The sequence below is a fragment of the Hemiscyllium ocellatum genome, chromosome 43, assembly GCF_020745735.1.
Source record: "Hemiscyllium ocellatum isolate sHemOce1 chromosome 43, sHemOce1.pat.X.cur, whole genome shotgun sequence".
NCBI lineage: Eukaryota > Metazoa > Chordata > Chondrichthyes > Orectolobiformes > Hemiscylliidae > Hemiscyllium > Hemiscyllium ocellatum.
The window spans coordinates 15,784,987-15,812,898 of NC_083443.1; the positions used below are offsets into that span (position 1 = coordinate 15,784,987).

General features: G+C 43.1%; 1 protein-coding gene across 1 annotated transcript in view; it reads right to left on the bottom strand.

The window, feature by feature from the left end:
* The window catches only part of ptpn20 (protein tyrosine phosphatase non-receptor type 20), a 254,022-nt gene that overhangs the window by 118,348 nt on the left and 107,762 nt on the right, over positions 1-27,912 (bottom strand). Inside the window, exons 22-25 of the mRNA XM_060854122.1 lie at positions 26,525-26,829; positions 11,022-11,346; positions 6,059-6,229; positions 3,903-4,077 (exon numbers count right to left, since the gene is read on the bottom strand). Of these exons, the coding sequence (XP_060710105.1) occupies positions 3,903-4,077; positions 6,059-6,229; positions 11,022-11,346; positions 26,525-26,829 (976 nt within the window). The remainder of the gene's footprint in view (positions 1-3,902; positions 4,078-6,058; positions 6,230-11,021; positions 11,347-26,524; positions 26,830-27,912) is intronic.

Below are 27,912 nucleotides of genomic sequence, written 5' to 3' on the forward strand. Positions count from 1 at the left end.
TCCTTTCCAATATTCCCAAAACCTCTTCCCTGCATATTTCCAGGGCATCCATTCTAATTATTTGTGATTCCATATTCACATCAGCAACAGTGTCCTGTTCCTGAGTGAATACTGATGAAAAGTATCCCGAGGAACTCCTCCAGCAATCTCCTTGGACCGAGATGATTGATCTTCAACAATTACAACCATCTTCCTTTGGGCTAGACATGACTATAAACAGTGGAGATATTCAGGCTTGATTCATATTGACTCCAAGTGTGCTTGGGCTCTTTGATGCCATACCAAGTCAAATATTACATTGTTCCGAAGGACAGTCACTCTCACCTCCAACCCTTAAATGCAGCTCTTTTGTCCAAGTTTGGACCAATGTAGAAGTAAATTGAATAGACCTAGCAGAACCCAAATTGTGTCCCAGTGAGCAGATCATTGATGTTAGTTCCATTGGCTGCTTGGTTGGTTGGTTTGTGAAGCAGGGTAACGCTAAAGTACAGTGATTTCCACACTGGCTGAGATGACTATGAAGATTTTGCCTTCTCAATCATGCCCCTCACCAGAAGCATAGTTATTCTGAGGTTAAACACAGCAACATGGCCATTGACTTCAGGAAGCAGAGTGGAGGGTGTGCACCTGTAGGCATCAATGGTGCTGAGGTGGAGATGGTTGGGAGTGTCAAGTTCCTGGGAGTGATGATCAGCAACAATCTGTCCTGGTCAACCTACGTCCACACTACTGTCGGAAAGCGCAATAACATCTTTTCATCCTCAGAAGGTGAAGGAAATTCAGCATGTCCACAAGGACTCTTACCAGTTTTAATAGATGCACCATTGAAAGCATTCTATCTGAATGCTTTGCAGCGTGGTATGGTAACTGGTCTTCCCAAGACCACAAGAAACTACAGAGAGTCATGAACACTGCCCAGTCCATCACACAAACCAGCCTTCCATCCATTCATTCCATCCTTACTTCCCACTGCCTTGGGAAAGCAACTCACACAACAAAGACCCCTCCCACCCTGGTTATACTCTCGTCCATCCTCTCCATCGGGCAGAAGATATAAAGGTTTCTATATTTATACAAACAGATTCAAAAACAGCTTCTTCCCCGCTGAATGGACCTCTCAAATTTAAATTTAAATGTTGATCTCGCTCTCTGTGCACCTTCTCTGCAGCCATAACATTGTATTCCTCGCTCTGTCCTGATACCCTAATGCACTTTGTATGATATGATCTGCCTGGAATGCATGCAAAACAAAACTTTTCACTGTACCTAGGTCGACATGACAATGATAAATCAAACCAAATCCGCAGTCTCTAATGAGAGAGCAGCCTTATAGTCCTCTTGGACATACCAAGTTTACATTCACCACTGCTGTCTATCGATTACACTTATCACTTTGCTGTTGATTAAGAGGTGGCAATTGAAGCAGTAATCATCTTCAGTGGATTTGTTCTGCTTTTTGTACATATACCTGAGAATTTCTCTCCATTTCCAGGGATTTGCCAGAACCGTAGCTTCCTGAGATGCTGCCTAACCTGCTGTGCTTTGACCAGCAACACATTTGCAGCTGTGATCTCCAGCATCTGCAGACCTCATTTTTTACCACAACAGCTTGAGTAAGGTGCAGCAAGTTCTGGACCACAACTCAACAATATTGTTAATAAAATGTTGTCAGGGCTTAGTAGTATTCAGTATCCTCAGCCATTTCTTGGTGCCAAGTGCAGTGAAACAAATTGGGTGAAGATTGGGATCATGATACTATAGACCTCAAGAGGAGATCAAGATGGATCATCCAATGTCACTTCTGCCTGAAGGTGGTCTCCTCCTATTAGTCGTTTAATTGCCCAACACAACTCATGATTGGATGTGGCAGTACTGCAGAGATAGGATCTGATCCATTGGCTGTGGGATCACTTAGTTCTGTCAACCATATGATGTTTCCGTTACTTGATGTACAAGCAGTCCTGCGTTGTAGTTTCAGCAGGATGACACCTCACTTGTAGGTACACCTAATGATGGGAGAAAGTGAGGACTGCAGATGCTGGAGATCAGAGCTGAAAGTGTGGCGCTGGAAAAGCGCAGCAGGTCAGGCAGCATCCAAGGAGCAGGACAATCGACGTTTCGGGCATGAACCCTTCTTCATGAGCCCTTCAGGAGAGTGTGCCAAGCAGGCTAAGATAAAAGGTAGGGAAGAGGGACTTCGGGGAGGGGTATTGGAAATGCCATAGTTGGAAGGAAGTTAAGGTGAGGGTGATGGGCCGGAGTGGGGGTGGGGGCGGAGAGGTCAGGAAGAAGATTGCAGGTTAGGAAAGTGATGCTAAGTTCGAGGGTTGGGACTGAGACAAGGCGGGGGGAGGGGAAATGTGGAAACTGGAGAAATCTGAGTTCATCCCTTGTGGTTGGAGGGTTCCTAGGCGGAAGATAATGCTCATGGTATAACTTCCTGCACTCCATATTCAAGGAGAGATGATCCTCTGGCTTGTTGGCAAAGGCAGAATTGGAAATATCCTGGAGAGTGAGGTTACCGATTATGGTTGAACACCATTCTGCTGCTGTGGATGGTTCACAATCTCTCATGCTGTGTTTTAAGTGACTAGATCTGTTCTGGATCAGTCCCATTAAGCATGGTAGGAGTGTCACAAAACACAATGGAGGATATGCAGAATGTGACTATATGACTGTGCCTTCACAAGCACTATGCCATGGTCACTGCTGCCTATACTGACATGGAAAGATGCACCCGCAACAGGCAAAATGTTACAAATAAGGGCTAGTGTGCTTCTTGCTCTTACAGGTTCTGTTATTAACTGCCTTAGATGCATATATCCTTCAGGCCTTGACCAGCTGAGACAGTAGTTATATTATGGAGTCACTCTGGGCGATCACACATTGAAATCTCCCACACAGAATATGTTTTGTCCTTGCACTTCTCAACACTAACCACAGATAAACCACAATATCCATTTTCAACATCAATTCAAAGGATGTTTGCAGCTCAACACCAGTGTGACTGATAGGAGAGGGCACAGCATGTTCTGAATAATGACTGCACAGACCTTCTCTGGTTCATAGAATCCCTACAGTGTGGAAGCAGGCCACTCGACCCCTCGAGTCTATGCTGACCTTGCAAACAGCATCCCACTTTCTCCCTGTAATCCATCTAGCCCGCACATCCTTAGTCACTATGGGTCATTTAGCATGGCCAATCCACCTAACCTGCGCATCTTTGGACTGTGGGAAGAAACTGGAGTGCCCAGACGAAACCCTCGCAGACAATCACCTGAGGGCAGAATTGAACCAAGGTCACTGATGTTGTGAGGTAGCACGGTGAACCATTGAGCCACTGCACCACCCAAGGAAAAGCCATATTGGATAAGGGTGGCAGAACCAACCACTTACGCTAAATCCAAGAAAGTACACAGAAAGGGAAAAGCCAAATTTTCCATCAATTCTAACTGGCTTCTTTGTCACATTGTCCACGTGTTATGGCAGTTTCTGTGTACTGTAATCAGTCAATACATTCAGTAAGAGTTGTGATTTCACCACAAGGTGCCATTTTTATGGTAAGAAAATACTAGTAGCCTGGTGATCGTAACACTTATACCTAATGTTGTTTCTGGCTCCCTCATTAAGATACACCCCATAAAACAAGCTTCTCAGTACAGCATAAATGGCTCCCAGTAGAAATTTATCATGAAGGTTCACTTTGGTTCAAAGTAACACAGAACATTACTTCATGAAACTTTCCAGATGTTGATTTTAAATATTTGCTTTAGTAAAAATAGTATCACGTTCAGTTTAAATAAAGAACCTAAGGGCAAAAAGAAATTAAAATCAATCTAACTCCAAGTACTACACAATAATAATCGATTAAAATTTTCCTGACCACCCTCTTTGCTACTTACCTAACTGTCCATTTGGACCTTTCTTTAGAATGATGTCAGGGATCTTTTCCAAGGGGAGAACTGGAAGTAGATTCTGAGCAGCACGTCCTACCATGATGGTTAATTTGACAGGAGCAGCTTGGAGCAGATTAATGGCATTCTCATGTGATATGTTTGTGACATCAAAATCGTTTACCTGTATGACAATGAAGAAGCACAGGTGAATGAGTGCTTAGCCATTCGTTCGTGTTGGTTTTTAGCTTGATCTGAGCCCCATCTCTTCGAGGCCTATTCTCAGGCCTACATCGGTTATCTGAAAGGTTGCGGTGCCTCACTCTCTCAGCAATGCAATAGTGGTCTTGTGTCCCCAGTCTCCCTTCTCAATGCCTTCTGTTTCTCAGCCAATTTGCTAACCGTTTGTCTATTTGTCAGATATTGTTGGACAGAGAGGAACAATCACGAGGGCCTGAAGGCCTCACTACTGTGCCTCTCGAAATAAAAGGATAGGGGACACAAGGCGAGGACAAAAAAGCTTAAGTGGAGGGAGGGTGTCACTAAAGAGGGAACTAGCCCTGTTAACACTGCCAAATGAAATTAATTCCATAATAACTGATATTAAAGAAACAATTTTAATGTAATTAAATAGAACAACACCTGGAGATATGATCATTGTATCTAGTGGCTATATTTCCGATTTATTTATGATATAATATAGCTGAAGACTGAGGAATGGCTCACTGCTTTAACATGTTTAACAGTCCGGCATAAGAACTCCAAAGGGATTTTCCAGTCCTTGCCCTGTGTCACTGCTATATAAATAAATTAAATTCCAAAGGATCATTGACCCTCTTTTTATTACTTGCAGCTCTGCACTGTGATGCATAAGTAAATTACATTATAGAGTAATGAAGGGAAGGTATTTCACAAGACCTTCCTAGCCTATAGCACTACATTGAACATTGGCATCCTGGTTAATAGGGTGCCTGTATCTATAAAATTATCATCAGGTTTTCAAATATAACAAATTTATAGAGGTTACATAATGTTTTCACTAATATTTACAGAGAATCTGTGAATAATCAAAATGATTTCTATAAATGAGTCATAAAGTTATTCAGTCTTTATCTGACTGGGATTATCCACTCTTTCCTAACAATCATTCAGTCATATCTGCCCATGCATTGCCCCAAACCCATTCTGCTTCATAAATACATGATCTTTGCATCAAACCGACATAATAGAAACCCTGTAACCATTCCACTCCCCACCTTCTCTCATAGACACAAAATGTATTCTGTCAACTCCCGACCCTCTCACATACACTTGGTACTCCATCTAACTATTCACACTCTTTAATTCTCCCTCTCACATGCTGTACACCAACTCCTTGCCCATCTCACCCATCTCTCTCTCATACACACACACACAAAACCGTTATAACTCCCCACATTGTCCTTCTGTCACATAAACACTGACCAATGTCAAAAAATTCCCACAAAACAACCACTTATTGTCTAACTTCTCAGTTCCAACTGGGACTTTTCGATCTCTTCAACATATTGAAACTGGGACATTTCCTCCGTCCTTTAATTTCAAGTATTGGATCCAGAATTCATGCTTTCACCCTTTGACCTCTCCATTCCTGTTCACCTTGACCCCCCTCTCACTGCTTGTTCTCACTATTGTAGGCATCCTCTCTTTTCTCAGTGTGAGTACAGTAGTATCTTCCCTTTCATTATCCTTCATGTTCCCTGTCCTCTATTGGCATCCCACTGCATTTCTGCTCATTTCGTTCTCTGTTGACCTATTCCAACCTATTTTGCTATTAAACTATTTCACTTTGCCAACCACTTTTCCACTGCTGTCTCTCCCAACCCACTCACTGACTTCATTGATAAATACATTTCAAATGCTACCAGTCTCCTCTTTGAAGTAATCCTAGTGCTTACAGTCTCTATTTGTGGTTAACATTCTTCCAGGGACATGACCCAGCTAATTAGCCACCAGGCAGAAGAGAGTTGGGACTCAAATTGATTGTGGCCAAACTAGATTGACAGCAAAAGGCCAAGCCTGATATAACCAGAGGTTTCCAAAACACTAACATCAAATGTGAAAGGCTGCAGGCTGCCATGTTGGATAGCCAGGTACACAAGCCATTTTGTTTATAATGTCTTTACCGTTATGAGCCTGTCTCCTGCTCTTAGTCTCCCATCAGCCTTTGCAGGATTATCCAGGACATCACGGATGTAATAACAGTTGTCCAGTTTACTACGCATTATGGTGAAACCAAGGCTTCCCTTCTTATTTTTCTTCAAGGTTACGTACATTTCATATTCCCGTATTATGGGCTAAAGAAAAAGATCAGGCAATGATAGTAGCAATGAATTCAATACGTATTTGCTCTCTCTCTCTCTCTCTCTCTCTCTCTCTCATGCTCTTTCTCTCTCAATCACACTACAAAGTCCAAATTACTGTTCAATAGGAATTTATGATGTCCCATCAACTTACCTGCTTTTTTTGGAAACAACCATATGAGAGGTGACACCATATTTCTGATCTGTCTTCCGAAGCTCTGAATTTGTTGGAAGGATGTGCTGGAAGGAGACAGAGAGGGCATAGCAGGAAACTGGAAATTGTTCTGAGATGAATTACATAGGTGGATGGCAGAGGCTGGGACTGTTCTCCTTGTTGAAGAGAAGATTGGACAGATATCACAGAGCTGTAAAATCAGGAGGTGAAAGTGAGGACTGCACATGCTGGAGATTAGAGTAAGAGAGTATGGTGCTGGGACAGTCAACTCTCCTGCTCCTCGGATAATGCCTGACCTACACAGTAGGTCAGGCATTATCCGAAGAGCAGGAGAGTTGACTTTCCCAGCACCACACTCTTGACCAAAATCAGGAGGTGTCCAGAGACAGGAGATAAGGAGGAACTATTCCATTGGCAGAAGAATGAAGAACCAAAGGACATTGATTTCAGGAGATTGGCAAAAGAGCGACAGCAACACGAGGAGACACAATTCTTCTTGCTTCAAGTGATTAGGGTTGCGAATGAAAACTCCCCGAGACTTTTGAGGCAGTAGATTCCTTGAAAAAGAAGGAATCTGAAGAGAACATAATGTGCAGATCAAGGGGAGAAAGATGGTGGAGAGTGACAAGGTAACTCGCAGGAAGCCAGCACAGACCGAAGGGCTGACTGAATTTCTTCTTCATCGCAACAATTCTCTTGAAGTAACTTGTATAAAGTTTATTCCATGCAATGAGCTGACACATAAAGCTGGAATGAACAGCAGTTTGGAACAGTGATGACACAAAGTGTTACATTGGCTGTAAGGTATGAGGAATGTCCAAGCATTGTGAAAGTTCTGACAGAAATGCAAGCCAGCCTTTCTTATCCATTCAAAGCAAATTCCTCACCCGTACTGAAAGCAAGTTCTCCTGTAGCAATGCTGCTGTGTTTAGATTCTTTGGCCTCCTCAATTTTAGTTATTTTATCATTAATGACTGGGTCTTGAGCTGCCTGGGTTCTAAGTTGAGGAATTCTTCCTCTCTGTCTATCTCTCCTCCTTGTTGAAATCTCTTCCTTTTCCACCGATTGCTAAGTATCAGATTTTCATTGATACCACTTCTGTGAAATACTTTTGGGTGTTTTACTACATTTAAATGTGTCAGCTAAATGCAAATTCATCGAACCACACGATTGTTATAGTATAGCCAATTCAGCTCATTGTACCAGTACGGTTACCTAGGTTGTTGTCGTTAACTTTGGGCTCAATCTAAATGCAGCCAAAGCAAACTCAAACCCCCAAGCCTTGTTTACACAATGGTCCAGCAACAAGCCCAACCATGGCTGAACAAGATTCCTCATGTCATTAATTACCACAAAGGTAGAGTGGTGGGAAGCAGGTGATGCATACTGGAGAAGTTAAAGCACAAACAGCTGCAAATGCATTGGAGGTTGGTCAATAACTGGAAAGAGAAAAGGCAGAATGTGTATTAGTGTTATCACTGCTACGCCCGCATTAAACCAGCAAGGCTAATCCCCAGCCCTTTATAAAACTGCTCATTGACCATTCTTAATCATTTTACCAACCTGCTGTGTATTCCCTTCAGGTTTTCAATGTTCCCAGCTGTTTTTTCTTTTGTTTAATCTAAGTACCCACAAACGTGCCACCCTGAACATGGCGGTAACAGGACAAGCAGGGCACAAGCCTCCTTCAGTTCTGGACGTTTTTGTGCCGAAAATGTTGAAGTCTTGGAGCTATGAACTGCAAGGTGGTAAATGTCGCGACCTTTCCATTAGTAAATCACATATCTCAGTGCAGCCATCAGGCAGAGGAACCACACAAGGGGAGGTCAAAGCAAGTTGGAAAAGGAATGTACCTTCGATCAGCAGCATGGAGGGCAACTTTGGCAGAGAAGGTGACAGGAACACTTTCCCAACCAGAGATTAAATGCAAAGTCTGAAGAGCTGATAAGAGATGAAAATGAAATATTGCTCTCAGTGCCCTTGGGATTGGTTGTGATCCATACCGACCAGGCAGCTTTTAGTTTCAATCTGCTGGGCTGGTTGATTTTAGCCAGAATGGCACTGTAGAAATTAATGCCCCTCAAACAGAGAAAGAGTAAGATCCACTGATGTTCCTCCACCTCTATGTGAGAATCCAATTTTAACCCATTCAAATAGACCAACTTATTCAGAGTTAAATCAGGCTGTGTGTGTGTGTGTGTGTGTGTGTGTGTGTGTGTGTATGTGTATATATGTGTGCTGTGTGTGTGTTTTATAGAATTCGCTCACGGTTTGCAGGCCTCACTGGCTGGGCCAGCATTTGTTGTTCATTCCTAATTGTCCAGGGGGCAATTAAGGATCAACCATGTCACTGGGGGTCTGGAGGCCAGACCAAGTAAGGATGGCAGATTTCCTCCTCTGAAGGACATTACCGAATCAGGTTGTCACACTTAGACTCGTATTTTATTCCAGATTTGTAATGAATTCAGATTTCACCATCTGTCATGGTAGGATATGATGGGATTTGGATCTATGACCAAGAAACATTAATAAAGAGTGTGCATGTGCATAGGTGCGTGTGCATTTGCATGTGCATCTGCATGCGTGTGGGTGTATGTGTGTACTCCGCTCTACCTAACTGAATGAGGTACCCAAAACCTCTGATGACAATCAATGCCATAAGGTACAATAATGTCATAAAGACAACATTCACAGGACTTCTCATTAATTGGCATTGTGAGTTTGAAATACACTCTAGAGTCTTTACCTCCCACATAATGAACAAGTCAGTTTTCATTTCAACAATAACAGGCAAGAAGTCAAAATGTGGAATAATGATTATAAAGCTAATAATATTGCTGTAAGGAAATACGGATGCAGCTGAAATATAAAATAATATAGAATTCAGTCATAACAGAAACAGATCAATCATGTACTCAATTTAATATAAATTTAATTCCGTTTCAATCAGAACAAAATGAATTATGAATGAAACAACCTTATTCTAACAGATAATAATTAATAACTCCTTCTTGCACACAGTCATTCCATTGTGATAAACTTCATAGAGTCCATTACTTTATTCCTTGAACATCTGCCCAATTTATCACAATCTCATCTTTAATTGCCTCATGAGTAAAGGAAGAAAGGATACGGGAAGTTTTAAAATGTGCATCGCGCTAGCTTTTGAATGACAGTAACCTGCCCTTGGCCTATTTGGCAGAATCAAATTGCCACTCATTATTAAGCCTTTTCAGTAAAGCAGAGAGGAAATAGAGGGGTATCTGAGATGAGCTGTGCACAAGTCAAAACCTCCTCAGGCACAGCTAATTCCAAGCTATCAAACATGAAGAGAGATACTCAGTCTCATCCATCTCAGAAGGTTGCATCAAGGCCTACACATATTTATAGTTGATTAAATGGAGCAGGTTCCTGAGTGAGAGATGTTTCATAGAATAAACTTAAGATGTATCAGGGGTTGGTTGGCACTTTTAAATGTTCATGTGAATAGAGCACTAGCAAACTTGTGGCAATGTTCTGCACAGAATTCTGAAGCTAACGTTAATGGATCATTTTTAAAGACAGACAAAGGTTTTGAAACACAGCTTTAAAGCACACAGAATTTAGGAAGATGTAACAGGGAAAGTTAGCCAGACTATTCAAAGTGGTGACTGGTATGAACTATCAATCCTATTTCTCTCGCTCCACAGATGCTGTCTGCCTTGCTCAGTGTTTTCCAGAGTTTTGTGATTGCACTTTTAAATTCCAGTATCTACAATATTGGACTGTTCTACCTGTTGTTCAGATCAGCTGGAGGGGGGTGCTGCAAAATGGCAGATTTGTCTGATACAGGCATTCTGTCTTGCTCCCATTGAGCTGGTGTTTGGAGTTAGGTGGATGCCTTTCTGACACCTCAGCCACATCAGTCGAAGCTTCCAGGATTGAGAGTGTATGCTTTTGACCTACTCACTGCAGGCCACCACTGCACTATGTGAACACCTTGTGCTATTTGTTATTCCCTGTTATTAGTGGCACGGAATTCCTTTAGTATGGCACTGTGAAGGGAGAAAAATGCATGGTACTGAAGGCAATGTTAATGTAAGTTTTCAGCAGCTGCGCGCACACACACACACACACACACACACACACACTCTCTGTGAGCCATGAACTTCATTGGAAGTGGCTCTCCACAATCATTTACTGAGACAAAATGGATTTATTTTTAAATGATAATTACCTATCTGAAGATTTTGAATTGGCTTTAGTTTATTTATTGCAATCTTTCTCTGAAATTTTCTTGTCACATGGAAGTATTTTCTATTGAATGCAAAGGTGCAATTCCAGTAATACTGATGTAAAAATCATTCTTGAAAATAGTATGCAAAAGCGTTGGCACTATCGCCCTTATATCGGCAGTACAGAAGAGAACATATTTTACTCTGGCTGCCAAAGGTGTTCAGTGCATTGTCAATTGAGGTTGCAATGAAAAACAAAGGAGCAAAGTTTAGTCCAATCGTTCCTGACATAAACACATTCACATTAACACACGTGCATGAGCAGTAAGTAAAACAGTATACAGTGAACCATGTAAAACCGCTATCACTTTGCAGAAGCACGTCGGGCCACACTTACTAAGTTTGGAACTTCTTCCTCATCTTCGTCATTCCTTGCTCCTGCCTCCACTTCGGGATCTAGCTCCTCCAGATCCTCCCATTCAGTTTTATCAAGAGTGTCTTTCTCTGCTGGGACTGAAGGCTCGGGGAAAGGTGTCAAGAAGTGAGGCTGTGGTACAGCGACGGTAGGTGATTGAGAGTCTGGGCTGTCGCACCGTGAGGAGTTCGATGTGGAGCTGATGGTCAGATATTCTTCGTCCAGTGGTGTCGGGGAAGATACTTCGGGTTTGAAAAAGAAGACCGGTGACATGGAGTCCCTTTCCTCAGCCACACAACACGGAAGACTGAGGATTAGAAAAACATGTCATTAAGGTTCTACTTTGCGGGAAAATGAATACCTGGTATCCAGGAAGAGCAGCTTTTCAGTGAGATCCCTAATACCAGGCTTAAAGTAATAGGTTGGAAGTCAAGCCAGCAATGTTCACTGAAACTCATTTTTAAAAGTTGGATTTATGTCCTCATTGTTGTTTAGTGCAGTGAACAATAGTTAGAAAAAAACACTGGGGAATTAAATTCTGACTGGAGACTGCCACCAATCACCTGGGACGCAGCAGTCATTGAATGTCAGATAGAGTAAAGGCAAGGTGCAATGCTCAGCTCCTTTATCAGTGCTCTTTGCCTCTAACCTCAGCAAGCTGTTATTCTGCAATGGGAACAATGACATTTTCAGTGCCTGTGAGACCAGAAATTAATATTTATTAGTATAAAACTACCGGGTGATATTGTAGTGCTGACAAACTCCATTGGAAGCTGTTTGACTGTGGACCAACCTTTTATTTCAGTCTCCATTGGGTATTTGCAAAACCATGCACTGCACAACAATTGATGGGCGGCATTTGTGCATATCCTTTGCTTTATATACCTGCTCCCTGTAGGTGCTGTGTAAATTACAAAAACAGAGAGCTCCAGTTGAATGAGACAGCTCCTAGCTGAGTTCTCTCAGTGCTAAAATACTGCCAAAGACTCATGTTAAAGTCTCCCATGGTGAGGATAGTCAGCCAACCCCTTCCACCTTTTCATCATTTGTCTGTGAATCCCCTTGTTTAGTTCCCACTCCAGTTTACCAATTCAAGATTAGGGAACACCCAAGATAGAATGAATGCAAATACCTTTGGAGAGCTGTTCACAAAGGATAAGACACTTAAAATGGCCCAGCTTAAAAGTTTAACAATATAGCACTAACTGAAGTAGATACATCAGTGAATGTGCAACACAGATCGAAATCAAATGGAATAATTGGTTTATAGACAATAATATTGTCTATAAACAATATTATTACCTGTGACACCATTGTTACCTGTGACACCAGCGTTACAAGAGATCAAACCAACAGATCGACTGCTATGAAATGTATAAGGCTTCATGACAGAATGCTGTCACTGAAAAATTGGCGCCGTGAATCTGTAACTTTGCCCTTAAGACTCACAGGATATAACTCTGGTTCATACTCCTTTGTGTACCTAGTTCCTAATACATGCAACAATATTTAATTTTACAAACCATATTTGGGGTGAACTTGCTTTGTTTTATACTGGCAAAAGGTATTGCGGTTTCTAAAATTCCAACATGCTCCTTTAACAAAGAAATATTCTGATTAAACAGATTTCCAATGTAAAAATGCACATAGAAAAGAGAATTCATGTCCCCAGAGAAGATCTTCATTGCGATTGCTGCTTGGAGCCAAAAATGAATAGAAGGTAATACCATAGAAACCCGACATTGGGGAAATAGGCTATTAGACCTAACAAGTCCACACTGACCCTCTGATGAGTAATCCACCCAGACCCATTCTTCTACCCTAGTACTCTACATTTGCCACGACTAATGCACCTAACCTAGATATCCCTGAATACTATGAACAATTTAGCATGGCAATTCACCTAACCTGCACATCTTTGGACTGTGGGAAGAGATCAGAGTACCCAGAGGAAACACATGTAGAATGTACAAACTCCACATAGATAACCGCCCGAGGCTGGAATCGAACCTCGGTCCCTGGCACTGTGAGGCAGCAGGGTTAACTACCACTGTGCCACCCTATTGCCCCACCATTTTACATGATTATACAGTATATAGGAGAGTACTTCGTGTCTATTCCACGGTTGATGAGTATCATTTAAATTTAAGGTTATCTGTACTAAGAGCTTTTAGAGTTAGACAGACTGAGCACACTGGGGCCAACATCTTGATTGACTGACTGCAGCATGACTTAACTTCTCAAGCACATCAATGAGTGACTCAACATGCTCAGTATTGCAGCAATGAATGTATGTGAACTGAGACAGAGGCAGATCTGACTTGGTTAGGGATATGATCATAAAATGAAGTAAACATGCAAAATACTATAGTATTCAATTTCCTATCCACTGCAAACCCGTGCTACACGTCAGATGGTCACACCCAATCTATTTTCAAAGTTCTAGCAGCCATGATATCTGCAGTCTCTTAAATACATCTATATGGACCATCCAGTGTTTAGTTAATACTATCCACTCATATGAAACATAGGCTTGGATTTAGTAGCCTTAAAAGGACATGTACTTCAGCAGAAAACTAAATCATCTGCCAGTTCTGAAGAAGGGACATTCAACCCAAGACTTCAACTCTGATTTCTCTCCACGGATGCTACCAGACCTGCTGAGCTTTTCCTGCATTTTCTGCTTTTGTTAAATCATCACGCTACTAGTTTAAGATTGCACATGCCCTTGACTTTGTGAGCAATGACACGGGAAGTCTGTTAAGATTATAATTTTAAAGTATTAAGGATAAATAACACTGACAAAACAAAATAAATAACATAACTAAAGATGGCACTGATTGCCTTTTTTGTTTTAAAAATTACTTTCACTTCTTAAAGAAAGAAACTAAATTCATTAAAACAAAAGATGAGCAGATGCTGGAAATCAGAAACAAAAACAGAAGTTGCTGGAAAGACTCAACAGGTCTGGCAGCATCTTTGGAGAGAAAGCAGAAGTAACATTTCAGGTCTAGTAACCGTTAAAGGTCACTGGACTCAAACCATTAACTTTGATTTCTCTCAAACTACACTTATAACTTCTCACAACTAGTCTTTTCCCTTCACCTCTCAGTCACAATGAAGATACAGTGTGTTTATCATCATTTTATGAGAAAGTCATAGGTCTAATGAACAGCACTTCGGTTAAACAATGAACAGCAGGGCATTTGAAACTGTTTTATTTAGAGTTATGAATCTTCCAACACTGACAACAGATATCTTAATGAATTCTGCTTGATTGGAATTAAGTTAGCAGTCATTGGGATTTGCAGTGATTGTTATGAGGTCAGCCAGGTGAATCTAAGAGATTACAAGTTCCCTGAATAGGGCTGTTATTTTGGTCCAATCAGGAAAGCCCTGGCTGACTGATATAAACAGGAGGTTCAGCATCCCCTTTGTTTAGGGGATTAACTCTGTGTTGGCTGGTGCTATGGTCAGTGTGTTACTGTTTTCCTTTTTTCTGGAAGGGGAAAAGCCTGATTCTTGAACTGGCATTCCTTTTAGTGAGGACTGATTTGTTAAACTCCTGATGTGCATAATGTGTTTCAGATGAACTGTTCTCATTAGGGGATTGTTGTTTCACTAGCTGGTTAAAGCCTGTGTGTTACTCTTTTCTCTTACTCTTTCCTTTGGAGAAAAGGACAATGTTACTTTTATGGCAGGGCTTAGCCCTTGGACTCTAGTTTTCTTTACTTTTTGTATGTATTTTTGCTTTTTATTGGTGATTCCACTCTTCCCTGTGGAAGACATGTTTGACCAGAGGAGCTGTTCCTGTGGGGAGGTCTAGCCCTGGGACTGGGCCTCTGAAGATTGAACACCTGTGTGTGTGTGCTGGGAGGTGAGCAGTTGCTGTATCCTGGAGTTTGGGAGAACACCTTTCCCTTAAGAGTGGACCAAACTGCTGTGAGTTAACTGCACCTGTACAATGTACTGTTCCTGTGAGTGGGCCTGGTTTTCCAAGGCTGAGCCAGGACTCTATGGAGACTGAACATGGGTGTGCATTTGCTGCCTTCAGGAGTGGACTCTGCCCTTGGTTGTGGACTTTTTAGTAATGGACTCTGCAGGTTGGAGTGGACTCTATTTCTGACCATGCACATCATATACTGGAGTGGACACTTCCTGGCAATGGATTTTATATCTTGGACTCTTATGTATGAATTTGGACTGTACTAGAAAGGACTGCTTTTTGTGGTGTTTCCTGTATCTATCACCTGTACTCTTGTGTCCCTGGGTCTGGTAGGCCTTGTTGTGAGTTGGGAGGCTCATGTGTCACCCTGAGAGCTGGAAGGTGGGTAGGCCATCCTGTGAACCTGAAGGTTGGTAGGCTGTCCTGAAAGCCAGAGGGTGGGTAGGTCACCCTGAGAGCCAAATGGTGAGTAGGCTGTTCTGAGCACTGTTGTCCCGATAAGGGGTAATCGGGATGGGCTGTCCTAGAGGTGGTTGAAAGGTGTCAGAGCAGCAGAGAGCCAGAAGGCGTGTAGGGACGGCTGAGATCCGGAAGGCTTGTGGGCTACCCTACACGCTGTCGTCCCAGGGAAGGGGATGGGCTGCCCCAGAGGTGGTCGAAAGGTGTGCTAGGATACTCCACTAGTCGGAGGTGCAACAGGGTGGGTGAGAGCCCAATGGTACATAGGGACAGACCTAGAGCCAGAAGGCGGGTAGCCATCCTCAGCGCTGTCACCCTGGGCAGGTACTGGGGTGGGCTGCCCCAGAGGTGGTCGAAAGGTGAGGGTGGTTAGTGAAGCCGGAAGGTGGGTAGGCTGTCCAAACTGCTGTCACCCCGGGCGGGTACCGGTGCAGGCTGTCCTAGAGGTGGTCGAAAGGTGTGAGGGCGGACCGAGAACTGGAAGGTGGGTAGGGATGGGCTACCTTAGTGGTCGAAAGGTGGGAGGGGTGGGGGGCTTGCTGGGTCTGTATTGTCTACACTTCTGTATGTAACCGTATTGTTTAATGTACAATGTCATTGTCACTGTCTTGTTAAATGTGGAACTGGGATTGGAGGGTTGTCACCATCTCCCTGTAAAATGGTCAAACGATAGGGTTTGGGGCCTAGCTTTGCTGCTCCTCTCCCTTGTAAAATTGCTGTCTCTTGTATAGCTGTAAATGTTTACTGTAAACTGTTTTGTAATTTGTTTAATAAAATAATATAAACAGGAGGTTCAGCATCCCCTTAGTTTAGGGGATTGACTGTTGGCTGGTGCTATGGTCAGTGTGTTACTGTTAGTTTCTGCTTTTCTTTTGGAGGGGGAGAAAACCTGAACTGGCTGAATTATTTAGCCAGTTTGTTAACTGGCATTCCTCTTAGTGAGGACTGATTGTTAAACTCCTGATGCACATAATGTGTTTCAGGTGTGACTCAATTCTCATTAGGGGATTGTTTCACTGGCTGGTTACAGCCTGTTATTCTTTCCTCCTTTTTTGTCATTTTCTCAATGTTTAATTATGGTATGGCTTGGCCCTTGGACTGCAGTTTTGTTTTTTCTATGTCTTCACTTTATTGGTGTTTTGCCTGACCCCTTGTGGAAGACATACATTCCTCCAGAGGAGCTGTTCCTGTGGGGAGACCTAGCCCTGGGACTGGGCCTCTGAAGATTGAACACCTGTGTGGGAAGAGAGCACTTGCTGTATCCTGGAGTTTGGGGAGAAGAACTTTCCTTTCAGGAGTGGACCAAACCCCTGAGTTAACTGCACCTGTACTAGTACTGTTTCTGGGTGGACCAGGACTCCATTGAGACTGAACATCTGTGGGGTGTGCATTTGCTGCCTCCAGGAGTGGACTCTGCCCTTGGTTGTGGACTCTGTTTTTAGTAATGGACTCTGCAGTTTGGAGCGGATTCTAATTCTGTCATTGCACATTGTATACTGGAGTGGAATCCTCATGAAAATGGATTCCATATCTTGAAGACTGTGTATAGATTTGGACTGTGTACCAGAAAGGACTGTTTTTTGGTAACTAACTGTATTGTGTTTCCTGGATCTATCACATGCACTGTCTTGTGTCCCTGGGCCTGGCAGGCCTTGCTGTGAGCTGAGGCTCATGGGTCATCCTGAAAGCTGTCACCCTGAGAACCAGAGGGTGGGTAGGCGCTCCTGAAAGCTGGAGGGTGGGTAGGCCACCCTAATGCCAGTCACCCTGAGCCAGATGGTGGGTAGGCCATCCTGACTGCTGTCATCCTGATGGGGGGTAATCAGGGCAGGCAGTCCTAGAGGTGGCCAAAAGGTCAGGGCAGCTGAGCCCGTAGGGGTGGGCTACCCTACACCCTGTCCACCCAGGGAAGGGGGTGGGCTGTCCTAGATGTGGCTGGAAGGTGTGCCAGGATACTCTAGTTGGAGGAGCAACAGGGTGGGTGAGCCCAATGGTACATAGGGGCAGACTGAGCCATAAGGTGGGTAGCTGTCCTCAGTGCAGTCACCCTGGGCAGATACCAGGGTGGGCTGCCCCAGAGGTGGTCAACAGGTGCTGAGGATGGTTAGTGAAGCTGGAAGGTGGGTAGGCTGTTCTGACTGCTGTCACCCTGGGTGGGTACCAGGGTGGGGAAAATATAAACAGGAGGTTGAGTCCCTCAATTTAGAGGACTGGCTAGTGCAACAGTTACTGTTGTAGTTGGTTTCTGCTCCTTTTTTCTGGGTGGGAACCTGATTCCTGAACTGGCTGAATTATTTAGCCAGTTTGTTAACTGCCATTCCTTTTAGTGAGGACTGATTGTTAAACTCCTGATGCACATAACTGAGTTTCACCTGAAACACATTATCATTAGGAGATTGTTGTTTCACTGGCTGGTTACAGCCTGTTACTGTCCTTTTCTCAAAGGAGTAAAAAGTTCATTTTGTGGTAGGGCTTAATTCTTGGACTGTAGTTTTCCTTTTTTGTATGTCGTCTTCCTTTTTATTGGTGTTTGGACTGAGCCCTTGTGGAAGACATACATTTTAACAGAGGAGCTGTTCCTGTGGGGAGGCCTAGCCCTGGGACTGGGCCTCTGAAGATTGAACACCTGTGTGTGCTGGGAGGTGAGCACTTGCTGTATTCTGGAGTTCTGGTGAAGATCTTGCCTTCAGTGGACCAAAAACCCTCAGTTAATGGCACCTTTAGAATGTACTGTTCCTGAGTGGGCCTGACTCTCCAAGGATGTACCAGAACTCCATGGAGACTGAACACTTGTGGGTGTGCATTTGCTGCCTTTGGGAGTGAACTCATTTTGGACAATGCACCTCAAACTGGAGTAGACTCCATTCCTGGGAATGGACTGTGTACTAGAAAGGACTTCCTTGGCAACTAACTATTGTGGTTGGTGGGTTATCACTTGCACTGTCTTGTGTCCCTGGGTCTGGCAGGTCTTACTGTGAGCTGGGAGGCTCATGGCTCATCCTGAAAGCTGTCCCCTGGAGGGTGGGTAGACCATCCTGTGAACCTGAAGGTTGGTAGGCTGTCCTGAAAGTTGGTGGGTTGGCCACCTTGATGCCAGTTGCCCTGAGAGCCAGATGGTGCATAGGCCATTCTGATTGTCCCCTCAGGGGGACAGCACTCAGGATGGGCTTTCCTCAAGGTGTCAGAGCAGCCAAGAGCCAGAAGGCATGTAGGGTGGGCTGAGATCTGGATGGCTTGTGGGCTACCCTGCATACAGTCATCCCTGGGGAAAGGGATGGGCTGTCCTAGAGAGCCCCACCCTCCTGTACCAGCCAGTGGGAGTACCCAATGGTGTATAGGGCAGACCAGGAGGCAGGTAGCTGTCCTAAGCACTGTTGCCCTGGGTGGCTACTGGGGCAGTCTGTCCTAGAGGTGGTCAAAAGGTGTCAGAGCAGATGAAATGGAAGGGGCATGAGGTGGGCTGCCTTAAAGTGGCTGGAAGGTGAGAGGGATGGGTGTTTGCTGGGTCTGTATTGCTCCTTTTCCAGATTACAATGTAAATGTAACAAGATTCTCCATGTATAAATGTCACGGTTTCATATTTAAACTGGGATTTGGAGTTTGTCCTCAGTGTCCTGCAAACTGGTTGAACAGTAGGGCTTGGGGCCTGGCTTTGTTGCTCCTCTTGATTGTAAAATTGCTGTTTGTATACAGCTGTAAATGTTAATGGCTTTTGTGAACTCCTTTACTTTGTAATTTTAATAAAATAAACAGGTGTCAACATGCCCTGTGTAAAGTGCAGTGCTTGTCACCGGCTACTCAGCTGTTTCCTTTCTTCATGGTGGCAACCAAACAAGTGTGTGGTGGGTGTATCCATAGACAACACCTACAGTTTGGAAAGGGGTCTGAACAAAAAGACAGGTGTTGGCAGAGGTTCTGTTCACTTTGAGAGTGGGCTCTAAGGACAGGTACTCTGCAGATGTAAATAGTCACTTGGTGACAGGCTACTGGCCCCTGTGGAGGTATTTCATGATTCTTTGACAGTTGCCAGGATTTGACAACCTACATCACACAAAGCTAAATCTAACTGATTCAGTTGAAACAAAAGATAATAGTTCCTCAGGCTGATTCATATCTCTGGATGGCTTGGGTAATTTGCTTAGCTAGTGAATTAAGTCTGCTGGAAAAGAGCAATGCACTTTCTTCTTGAAAAGAGTAGGAGACTGCTTTGATTTGAAAAAGGTAATGCAAACAGGCCAGTAGATCTACAAAGGAACAATCTTTGCCAAGCTCTTACACGTTTAATCAAAAGTGCAGAGCAAAACACCACAACATTAGCAGGTCTCACTTGAGGAAAGTGAGTGTGCAGATGCAGGTACACAGAGCATGTTGAAGTTTTATCATTTAGACCCAAAAACAATTGGACAGCTCTGCAAAAATTACAGACCTATTACTGTGAAAGGAAAGCACTTCTAGTAATTTAACATTATGATGTACAAACTTTAGACTGATAGGGCAAGGACAACACCATCACCGCTAGCTCACAGCACCAGGGATCCAGGTTCGATTCCACCCGTGGGCAACTGTCTGTGTGGAGTTTGTATGCTCTCCCCATAACTGCATGGGTTTCCTCCCACAGTCCAAAAATGTGCAGGTTAGCTGGACTGGCTGTGCTAAATTACCCATAGCGTCCAGTGATGTGTTGGCTGAGTGGATTGACCATGGGAAATGCAGGGTTACAGGGATCGGATGGGTCTAGGTGGGATGCTGTTCAGAAGCTCAGTGTGGACTCGTTGGACTGAACAGCCTGTTTCCACACTGTCGGGATTCAATGACTTCTGTGCGCTTTTTTTTTTCCCCAGGGCTCTCCATCTAGTTCTATTCCCTTCCACTTCAATTCCCAATTGCCCTTTGAAGATGTTATTGAATTTCTTCTGTCTCTCAGGCTGTGTATTCCAGATAAGAGCAACCTAGTGCTCCCGCTCCCCCTTGTCACCTTTGCTGCTTTCAGGTCTATCCCCAAGTACACCACACACAATGGGTTACCCTTGAAAGGCAGGCATTGATTTTCATCAGCCAACACAGAAGTCAATTTGAATACAGCAGTATTGCAAAGTGGTGATTGGAATAATGACCTGTTAAACTGCTTTGAAAGGTGGTTTTTTTTTAATGAAAGAATATTGACTGGGACTCTGGCAGATTGTCCTAGAAACTAGGTCAGATTATAAATGTGACCACTACAAGAAAACATCCTATGAAGTAATAAAAGGAACATTGTTTGATTGAAATGCAATCTTTAACAGTAATATGAATACCATGATGAGGGTCTTGGTGAAGGAGAACTGTAAGGGATAACAGTTTTTACTGTGTTTCGTTGTAATGGTATGTCCTATATGAAGGACCTTTTTTTTTTCTATAGTCGACACAAAAGTGTATCACAGTCCAAAGGTAACAAATTTATCATGATTTATACCGTCCTACTTCAAATCAGGCTTAAGGAAATGATTGTTGATGAAGAATTGTGCGTGACATAAAATGAGCTGTCATAGTCATAGAGTTATATCGCACAGAAACAGACCTTGGCGTCCAACCAGAACTTGCTGAACATAATCCCAAACTAAACTAGTTTCCACCTGCCTGCTCCCGGCCCATATCACTCCATACGTTTCCTATTCATGTACTCACGTAAATTTTTTTTTCAATGTTGTAATTGTGCCCACATCCACCTCTTCCTCAATGTTCATCACACGCACAAACCACCCTCTCTCTAAAAAATTTGTCCCTCGTACATTTTTTTAAAATCTCCGTCCTTTCTTTTCCCCCTCTTCCCCCCCCCCCCCCAAATTTAAACGTGCTTCTTAGTCTTGAAATCCCCCATCCTATGGAAAAGACAACTACCAGTAACTCTATCTATACCCTTCATCATCATTCTATAAAACTCTATCAGGTCACTTCTCAACCTCCCATGCTCCAGTGGAAAATGTCCCAACCTTTCTTTATAACTCAAACCTTCCCATAAATCTCTTCTGAACCCTTGCCATCTTACTAATATCATTCCTATAACTGGACGACCAGAACTGGATGTCACCCTAAAAGTCTTTATAAGATTCATTATGGTGTGGAGTAGATAGTTATATAACTTGAGATTTCAGGAGCAAATACAGTACTGGAGATATTAACTAAGTAAAAGGTTGAGACTAAAGGGTAAAAAATTAATGAAAAATAAAAATTGAGAGTAACTAGCAGATAAAAGCTAATGATAAATAATTCAGAATTTAAAATATGGAATATCGTAAAACTTTGGCCAAGATTTGTGCTAATAAAAGGTATCATCACTGTTGAAGATACAAAATAGGTTAAATTAGTCTGAAATCATTAAAAACCATTCCTTGTATTTTCCAGAAAACCCTTAATCAATTGTCAAACAACAATAAATTGCAAATGGAACAATATTAAATTTTAATATTATTAAATTTTAATGACATTAAATTTTAAACTATTAGTACAAGCGACAGCCTGCTTTTATTGTTGTAGACACTTCATCCACTTGACCATCAGTGCTCACTGACCCGTACTAATGACACTTTAGAGTGAAAATGAGTTTGCCCATTCTGCAAAAGACCTTACGACCATGAGACATTGGAGCAGAAATGAGCCGTTTACCCATCGAGCCTGCTCTGCCATTCAACAGGATCATGGCTAATCTTATAATTCGCAGTTCCACTTTCCTGCCTAGCCCCACGACTGTTGACTCCATACTGATTAAAAATGTAGCCCTCTTAGTCTTGGACATACTTAATGACCCAGCATTAACAGCTGTCTGCGGTAAAGAATTCCACACAGTCACTGCCCTCTGAGAGAAGAAATTCCTCCTCAGTCCAAACTGGGGTGACTCAATAATCTGAAATTATGCCCTCTGGTCCCAGCCTCTCCCAAGGGGAAACAATCCCTCTCCACATTAACCCTATCAACAGCCCAAAACAATCTTCTTTATTTCAACAAAGTTGCCTCTCATTATTCTAAACCCCTATGAATACAGGCTGAAATTACTCAAACTATCCTCACAAAACAGTGTGGGCACGCTGAAACTGCTCACAACATTCCAGATTGCTTTGACTCGTGCTTGTACAGTTTCAGAATATGCTCACCTTTTGTGCTTCATGCACAAAGACCCCCCCTCCCTCCCCAAATCCTACTGTCTTGTAGCTTCTGTAGTCTTTTTTCATTTAAAGAACATAGAAGAGCACAGTACAGGCCCTTTGGCCCTTGAAGTTGTGCCGACCTTTTATGCTACTCCAAGATCAAACTAACCAACATACCCTTCATTTTACTAGCATCCCTGGGCAAATAACATTCAGCTCTTCCTGACAACCTGTAGGAACTCACACTTTTCCACATATTTCACCTGAGCAATTAACTTGTGACTGGTTTATACTTTCTGGTTGCATCCTGTGAATCTCAGCTTTTGCTAAGTGGAAACGAAGCTGTTTACACCTGTTTGTTCTCTCTTGTGGGGCCTACATAGATACTGGATCTCCATCCCAAATGAAGTGGAATGTGAACTACATCGTAAGGCAAACTGAGAGCCAGTGACCTTGCTTTGGGAAAAAGTTGTCTTCTTGAAAATTCCAATGTCTGTGATGAGCTATAGATTAAAGATTTTCTGTGAACTTGGTTTTGTAACAAATAAAATGCTCAATATAAAATAACTGCAGACGCTCACTGTTTTTTCCCGTTGCCTTGGTTACGGTCCTTAAATTTCTGCTTAGACCCACTTCGGGCCTAACTTACCCTAGCTCATTGGACCGGAGCCCAGGCCTGGGCCCCAATCTAGGTGTAGGCCCCACTCCAACTACCAAAGCTTATAATGCATTGCAACTCCCAACCACAAATTGAGTGTCTACTTTGGAGAAATGAGGAAGGATGTGGGGAAGGCAGAAGAAAAATAAACCGCAAATCCATCTAAATTTTATTTTTAGAAAGACTTGCATTTTTGGAGCATTTTGCACAGCTGACAGACTTCTCCACAGCACCACAGAAATGATACAGCACAGAAGGGGGCCATTTGACCCATCTTGTTCATGCCAACCCACAGACACCCAGATTTCTAATCACATCTTCATGCATATGGCTTATAGCCCTGCAGTTTACAGTGCTTAAGATATTTTTTTCAGAGAGTTTAGCATCTCTGCCTCCACCACTAACACAAGGAGTGAATTCCAGGCACCCACCACCCTCTGCGTATAAAAGGTTTTCCTCACATCGATTCCTTTTGCCATGAGCTTGAATCTCTCACCCCTGATTTTTGAACTCTCTGCCAAAGGAAAAAGTTCCCTCTTGTCTACTCTATCTCTACCCCTCACAATTTTATACACCTTGATTGTATCATCTCCACAGCCTTCACTGTTCCAAGGAAAACAACCCCAACCTCTCCAACCTGTCCTCGTAGCTACAATTCTCCAGCCCTGGCAACATTCTAGTGAATCTGCTCTGCACTCTCTCTACACCAATTACATCCTTCCTTAATATGATGACTAGAAATGCACACAATACACCAATGTGGCCTCACCGGTGTCTTAGACAATTTCATCATTATATCCTTGCTTTTATATTCTATACCTTTGCCAATGAAGGAAAGCATTCTATGTGCCTTCATTACAAGCTTATCTACCTGAACTTCTACCTTTAGGGGCACTTGCATGCCAAGACCCCTCACTTCCTCTACCCCTCTCAGTAAACTCCTGTTTGCTGTGTACTGTGTATTCCTTTCTCCTGTATGACTTGCATGAGCTCACATTTATCAGAGTTGACCACTATCTGCCACTTTCCTGTCCACTCCTCCACCAATCCATCTATAACCATTCTGGAGCTGAGAGCTATCCTCTACAGTATCCACTACGTTGCCAATTTTTGTGTCGTCTGTGCATTTTCCAGTTCTGCCCACCATGTTCAAATCTAAATTGTTAATGATAAAACAAACAGCAGGGATCCTAATACCAAGCCCTACAGAACACCACCTGAAACAGCTTTCCATTTGCAAGGACAGCCATTGAAGATTACCTTTTGTTTCCTGTGACTAAGCCAACTTTGGATCCACATTACCCTGTATCCCATGGGCTTTTACTTTTTAGACTAATCTTCCACGTGGGACATTCACAAAGAGCTCTTCAGCCAATGAAGCAAAATAGAATGCCTACCATGCGGAAGCAGGTTATTTGGCCCATCCAATCTACACCGACCCTCTGAACAGCATCCCACCAGGCCCACCCCCTACCCTATCTCTGTAAACCTACATTTCCAATAGCTCCCTCACCTAGCTTGCAATTCCCTGAACACTATGGGTAATTTAGCATGGTCCATCCACTAGACCTGCACATCTTTGGTCTGCGGAAGGAAACCAGAGCTCCCAGAGGAAATGCAAGCAGACACGGGATCTATCTATAACAATGCATAGATAGATATCAAACGTTTAAAACAGACAAATAAGCAGAAAGCAAATACTCCATCTGTCTGACATGGAAGAGGAAAAATCAGCAACTGAGGTTTGCAGAGAACGACCATACAAATAGTTCTCATAATGATTCTCAACCATAATTGTTCTCCAGAGCTCTGACAGGTTTAATGCACGTAGGAGCTGTTATTACTGCAGCTGTCAATCAAACCTCTTCCACATCTGAAGCGCAAGACGTGTATTAGAAGATGTGCAAATTCTGACTTTGTGCTCAGCAAATTGATCAGTGGAGTGTCTATTCAGCTCAAAGGAGAAAATAATTTTCCATCAGTTGACAAGCCTGCTAACTGACTGGGTTAGTTTTACTGTTGGATTGATCATCCCATCCTTGTGCATCTATTAATCTCTTCCCCTCACCAATGACAGCCTCAGACTCTGGAATTTCCACCCTCTCCTTCTTCAAGATCCTTCATAAAACCTGCCACTTTGACCGTAGTTGGACCTCATCGTCCTAGCATCTCCTTCTTTGGTAATTTTTTTACTTTCAATAGCGAGGGTATATAAATGTAGATCACTCTGATTGTAGCAGCCTTGACGTGGTTAAGGAAGAAGATACTGTCACCACAATTAATGCAGTAATGCATACCCAAACCAGCTTATAATTAGCACTCACAACTTCCTAGCTGTCTTTGTTTCTGGTACACTTAGAAAACTGAATTGGATCAGATATATAAATGTTGCAGCTACAAGACCAAGTCAGAGACTAGGAATCCTACACTGAGTAACTCATCTCCATTCTCTGCAAGGCACAAGTGAGGGGTGTGGAGGAATGCTCCCCATTTGCCTGGATGGGTGCAGCCCCAACAACACTCAAGGAACACAATGCCATCCAGAACAAAACAACTTACTTGGAAGGCACCACGTTCACAACCTTCAACATTCACTCCCTCAGCCACACACACTCAATGGCGGCAGTATGGACCATCCACAAGATACACTGCAGTAACTCATCAAGGTTTCTTCCAAATCCATGATCTTTACCATCTAGAAGACCAAGGGCAATGGGCATACCTAGGATAACCACCACCTGCAAGGTGCCCTCCAAGCCACACACCATCCTGAGTTGGATGGTCACCCATTCCTTCATTATTGCAGGGTCATAACTGTGGAACTCCCTTCCTAATATTACTGTGAGTGTACCGAACCTCACCTTGGACTGCAGCATTTCAAGATGGTGGCTCACCATCACCATTCCAGAGCAATTACGGATAGGCAATAAACCCACATCCTTTAAATACTTACTAAAAAAGGTTTAAACCTATATAGACATTAGCGATGCCACATCTTCCAGCTGGTACAGCTACTTTCAGGAGAAGGAAGAAACATGTGCACTTTACACTCTGAATGGATCAACTTGGGAGTGAAACCCACAGCCCTGTTGAATTGATAACATCTAATCAACTGTTCAGAATTTTAGTGCTACTTAATTGAATATGCAAATCTAATTTATCAGGATTTGTGGTTAATGTCTGCTGTTCAGATCTGATTGTATCAGCATTAATGTGCTGATTTGGGGATGAAGTATACACTGTTTTCAGACTGATTTTCAATGACAGTGAAGCCACAAGAACAGAGAGTGATCATCCTTACCTCTCTGTGCTTGGCACGGCAACATCTAAGTCGCAGGTCGAGTAACAGTTCTGCCTCAGGTCTTCAGCTAGAGCGCTGATTAATTCCATGTTCGGTGTGTCAAGTGGTATATCTTGGAAATGCTGCTCAGTAGATTCCTGAATGACTTCACCACTGCCCTCCTCATCGCTCGAATCCCACGGGTGGTCCTGCTGAGGGAATCCCCGGGGCTTCTCTTCATCTTCATCCGGTTCAAATCCTCGGATCGGCTGTGAATCAATTGTATTCAGCACAGACAACTCTTTCACTGGCGAAGAAACTGGAGTCTAGCATTTAGAAACAGAGCAAGATAGAGAGTTACTAGTTTGACAAGGCACAAGTGGGTACTGCAGATGCTGGAGATTAGAGTCAAGATTAGAGTGGTGCTGGAAAAGCGCAGCATCTGAGGAGCAGGAAAATCGACATTTCGGGCAAACTGCTGCCTCAGTTACTAGCTTGATGCGCAGTCCAAATATTTTGATCGGGCGCATACGAAGACAGCTCAAGACTTTAATGGGTGTGTTGCAACAGTTCTGTCAATCCTCATGAGAAATGTGAAAATACATCACTAACCTTCCTTTTCCATCACTATTTTAAAACTAATAGAATTATGGTCGCTGGCCCCAAAGAGCTCCCCCACTAACAATCACCTGCCCTGCCTTATTTCCCAAGAGTAGGTCAACTTCTGCACCTTTATGTGGTACATCCACATACTGAATCAAAAGATTTTCTTGTACGCAGTTAACAAATTCCTCTCCATCTAAACCCTTAACACAATGGCAGTTGCAGTCTGTGTTTGTAAAGTTAAATCCCCTACCATAATCACCCTATTATTCTTACAGATAACTGAAATCTCTTTACAAATTTGTTTCTCAATTTCCCGCTGACTGTTATGGGGTCTATAATACAATCCCAACAAGGTGATCATTCATTTGTTATTTCTCAGTTCCGCCAAATAACTTCCCTGTACAGCTGTGATGCTGTCCCTTTTCAAAAACGCCACTCCTCCACCTCTCTTGCCCTCTTTTCTATCTTTCTTATAGCATTTTTATCCTGGAACATTAAGCTGCCAGTCCTGTAATTGCTATGATATCCGAGTCCCATGCTCCTAACCATGGCCTGAGTTCATCTGCCTTCCCTGTTAGGCCTCTTGCAATGAAGTAAACGCAGTTTAATTTCTCAATCCTACCTTGTTCTCTACTTTGTTCCTTCCTGCCCTGACAGTTCGACTCACTCCCTTTCCCACCTGTACCAGTCTCAGAATGATCTCTTTCCTCACTATTTCTTTGGGTCCCGTCCCCCCAAATCTTACTTGTTTAACTCCTCCCGAGCAGCTCTAGCAAATCTCCCTGCCAGTATATTAGTCCCCT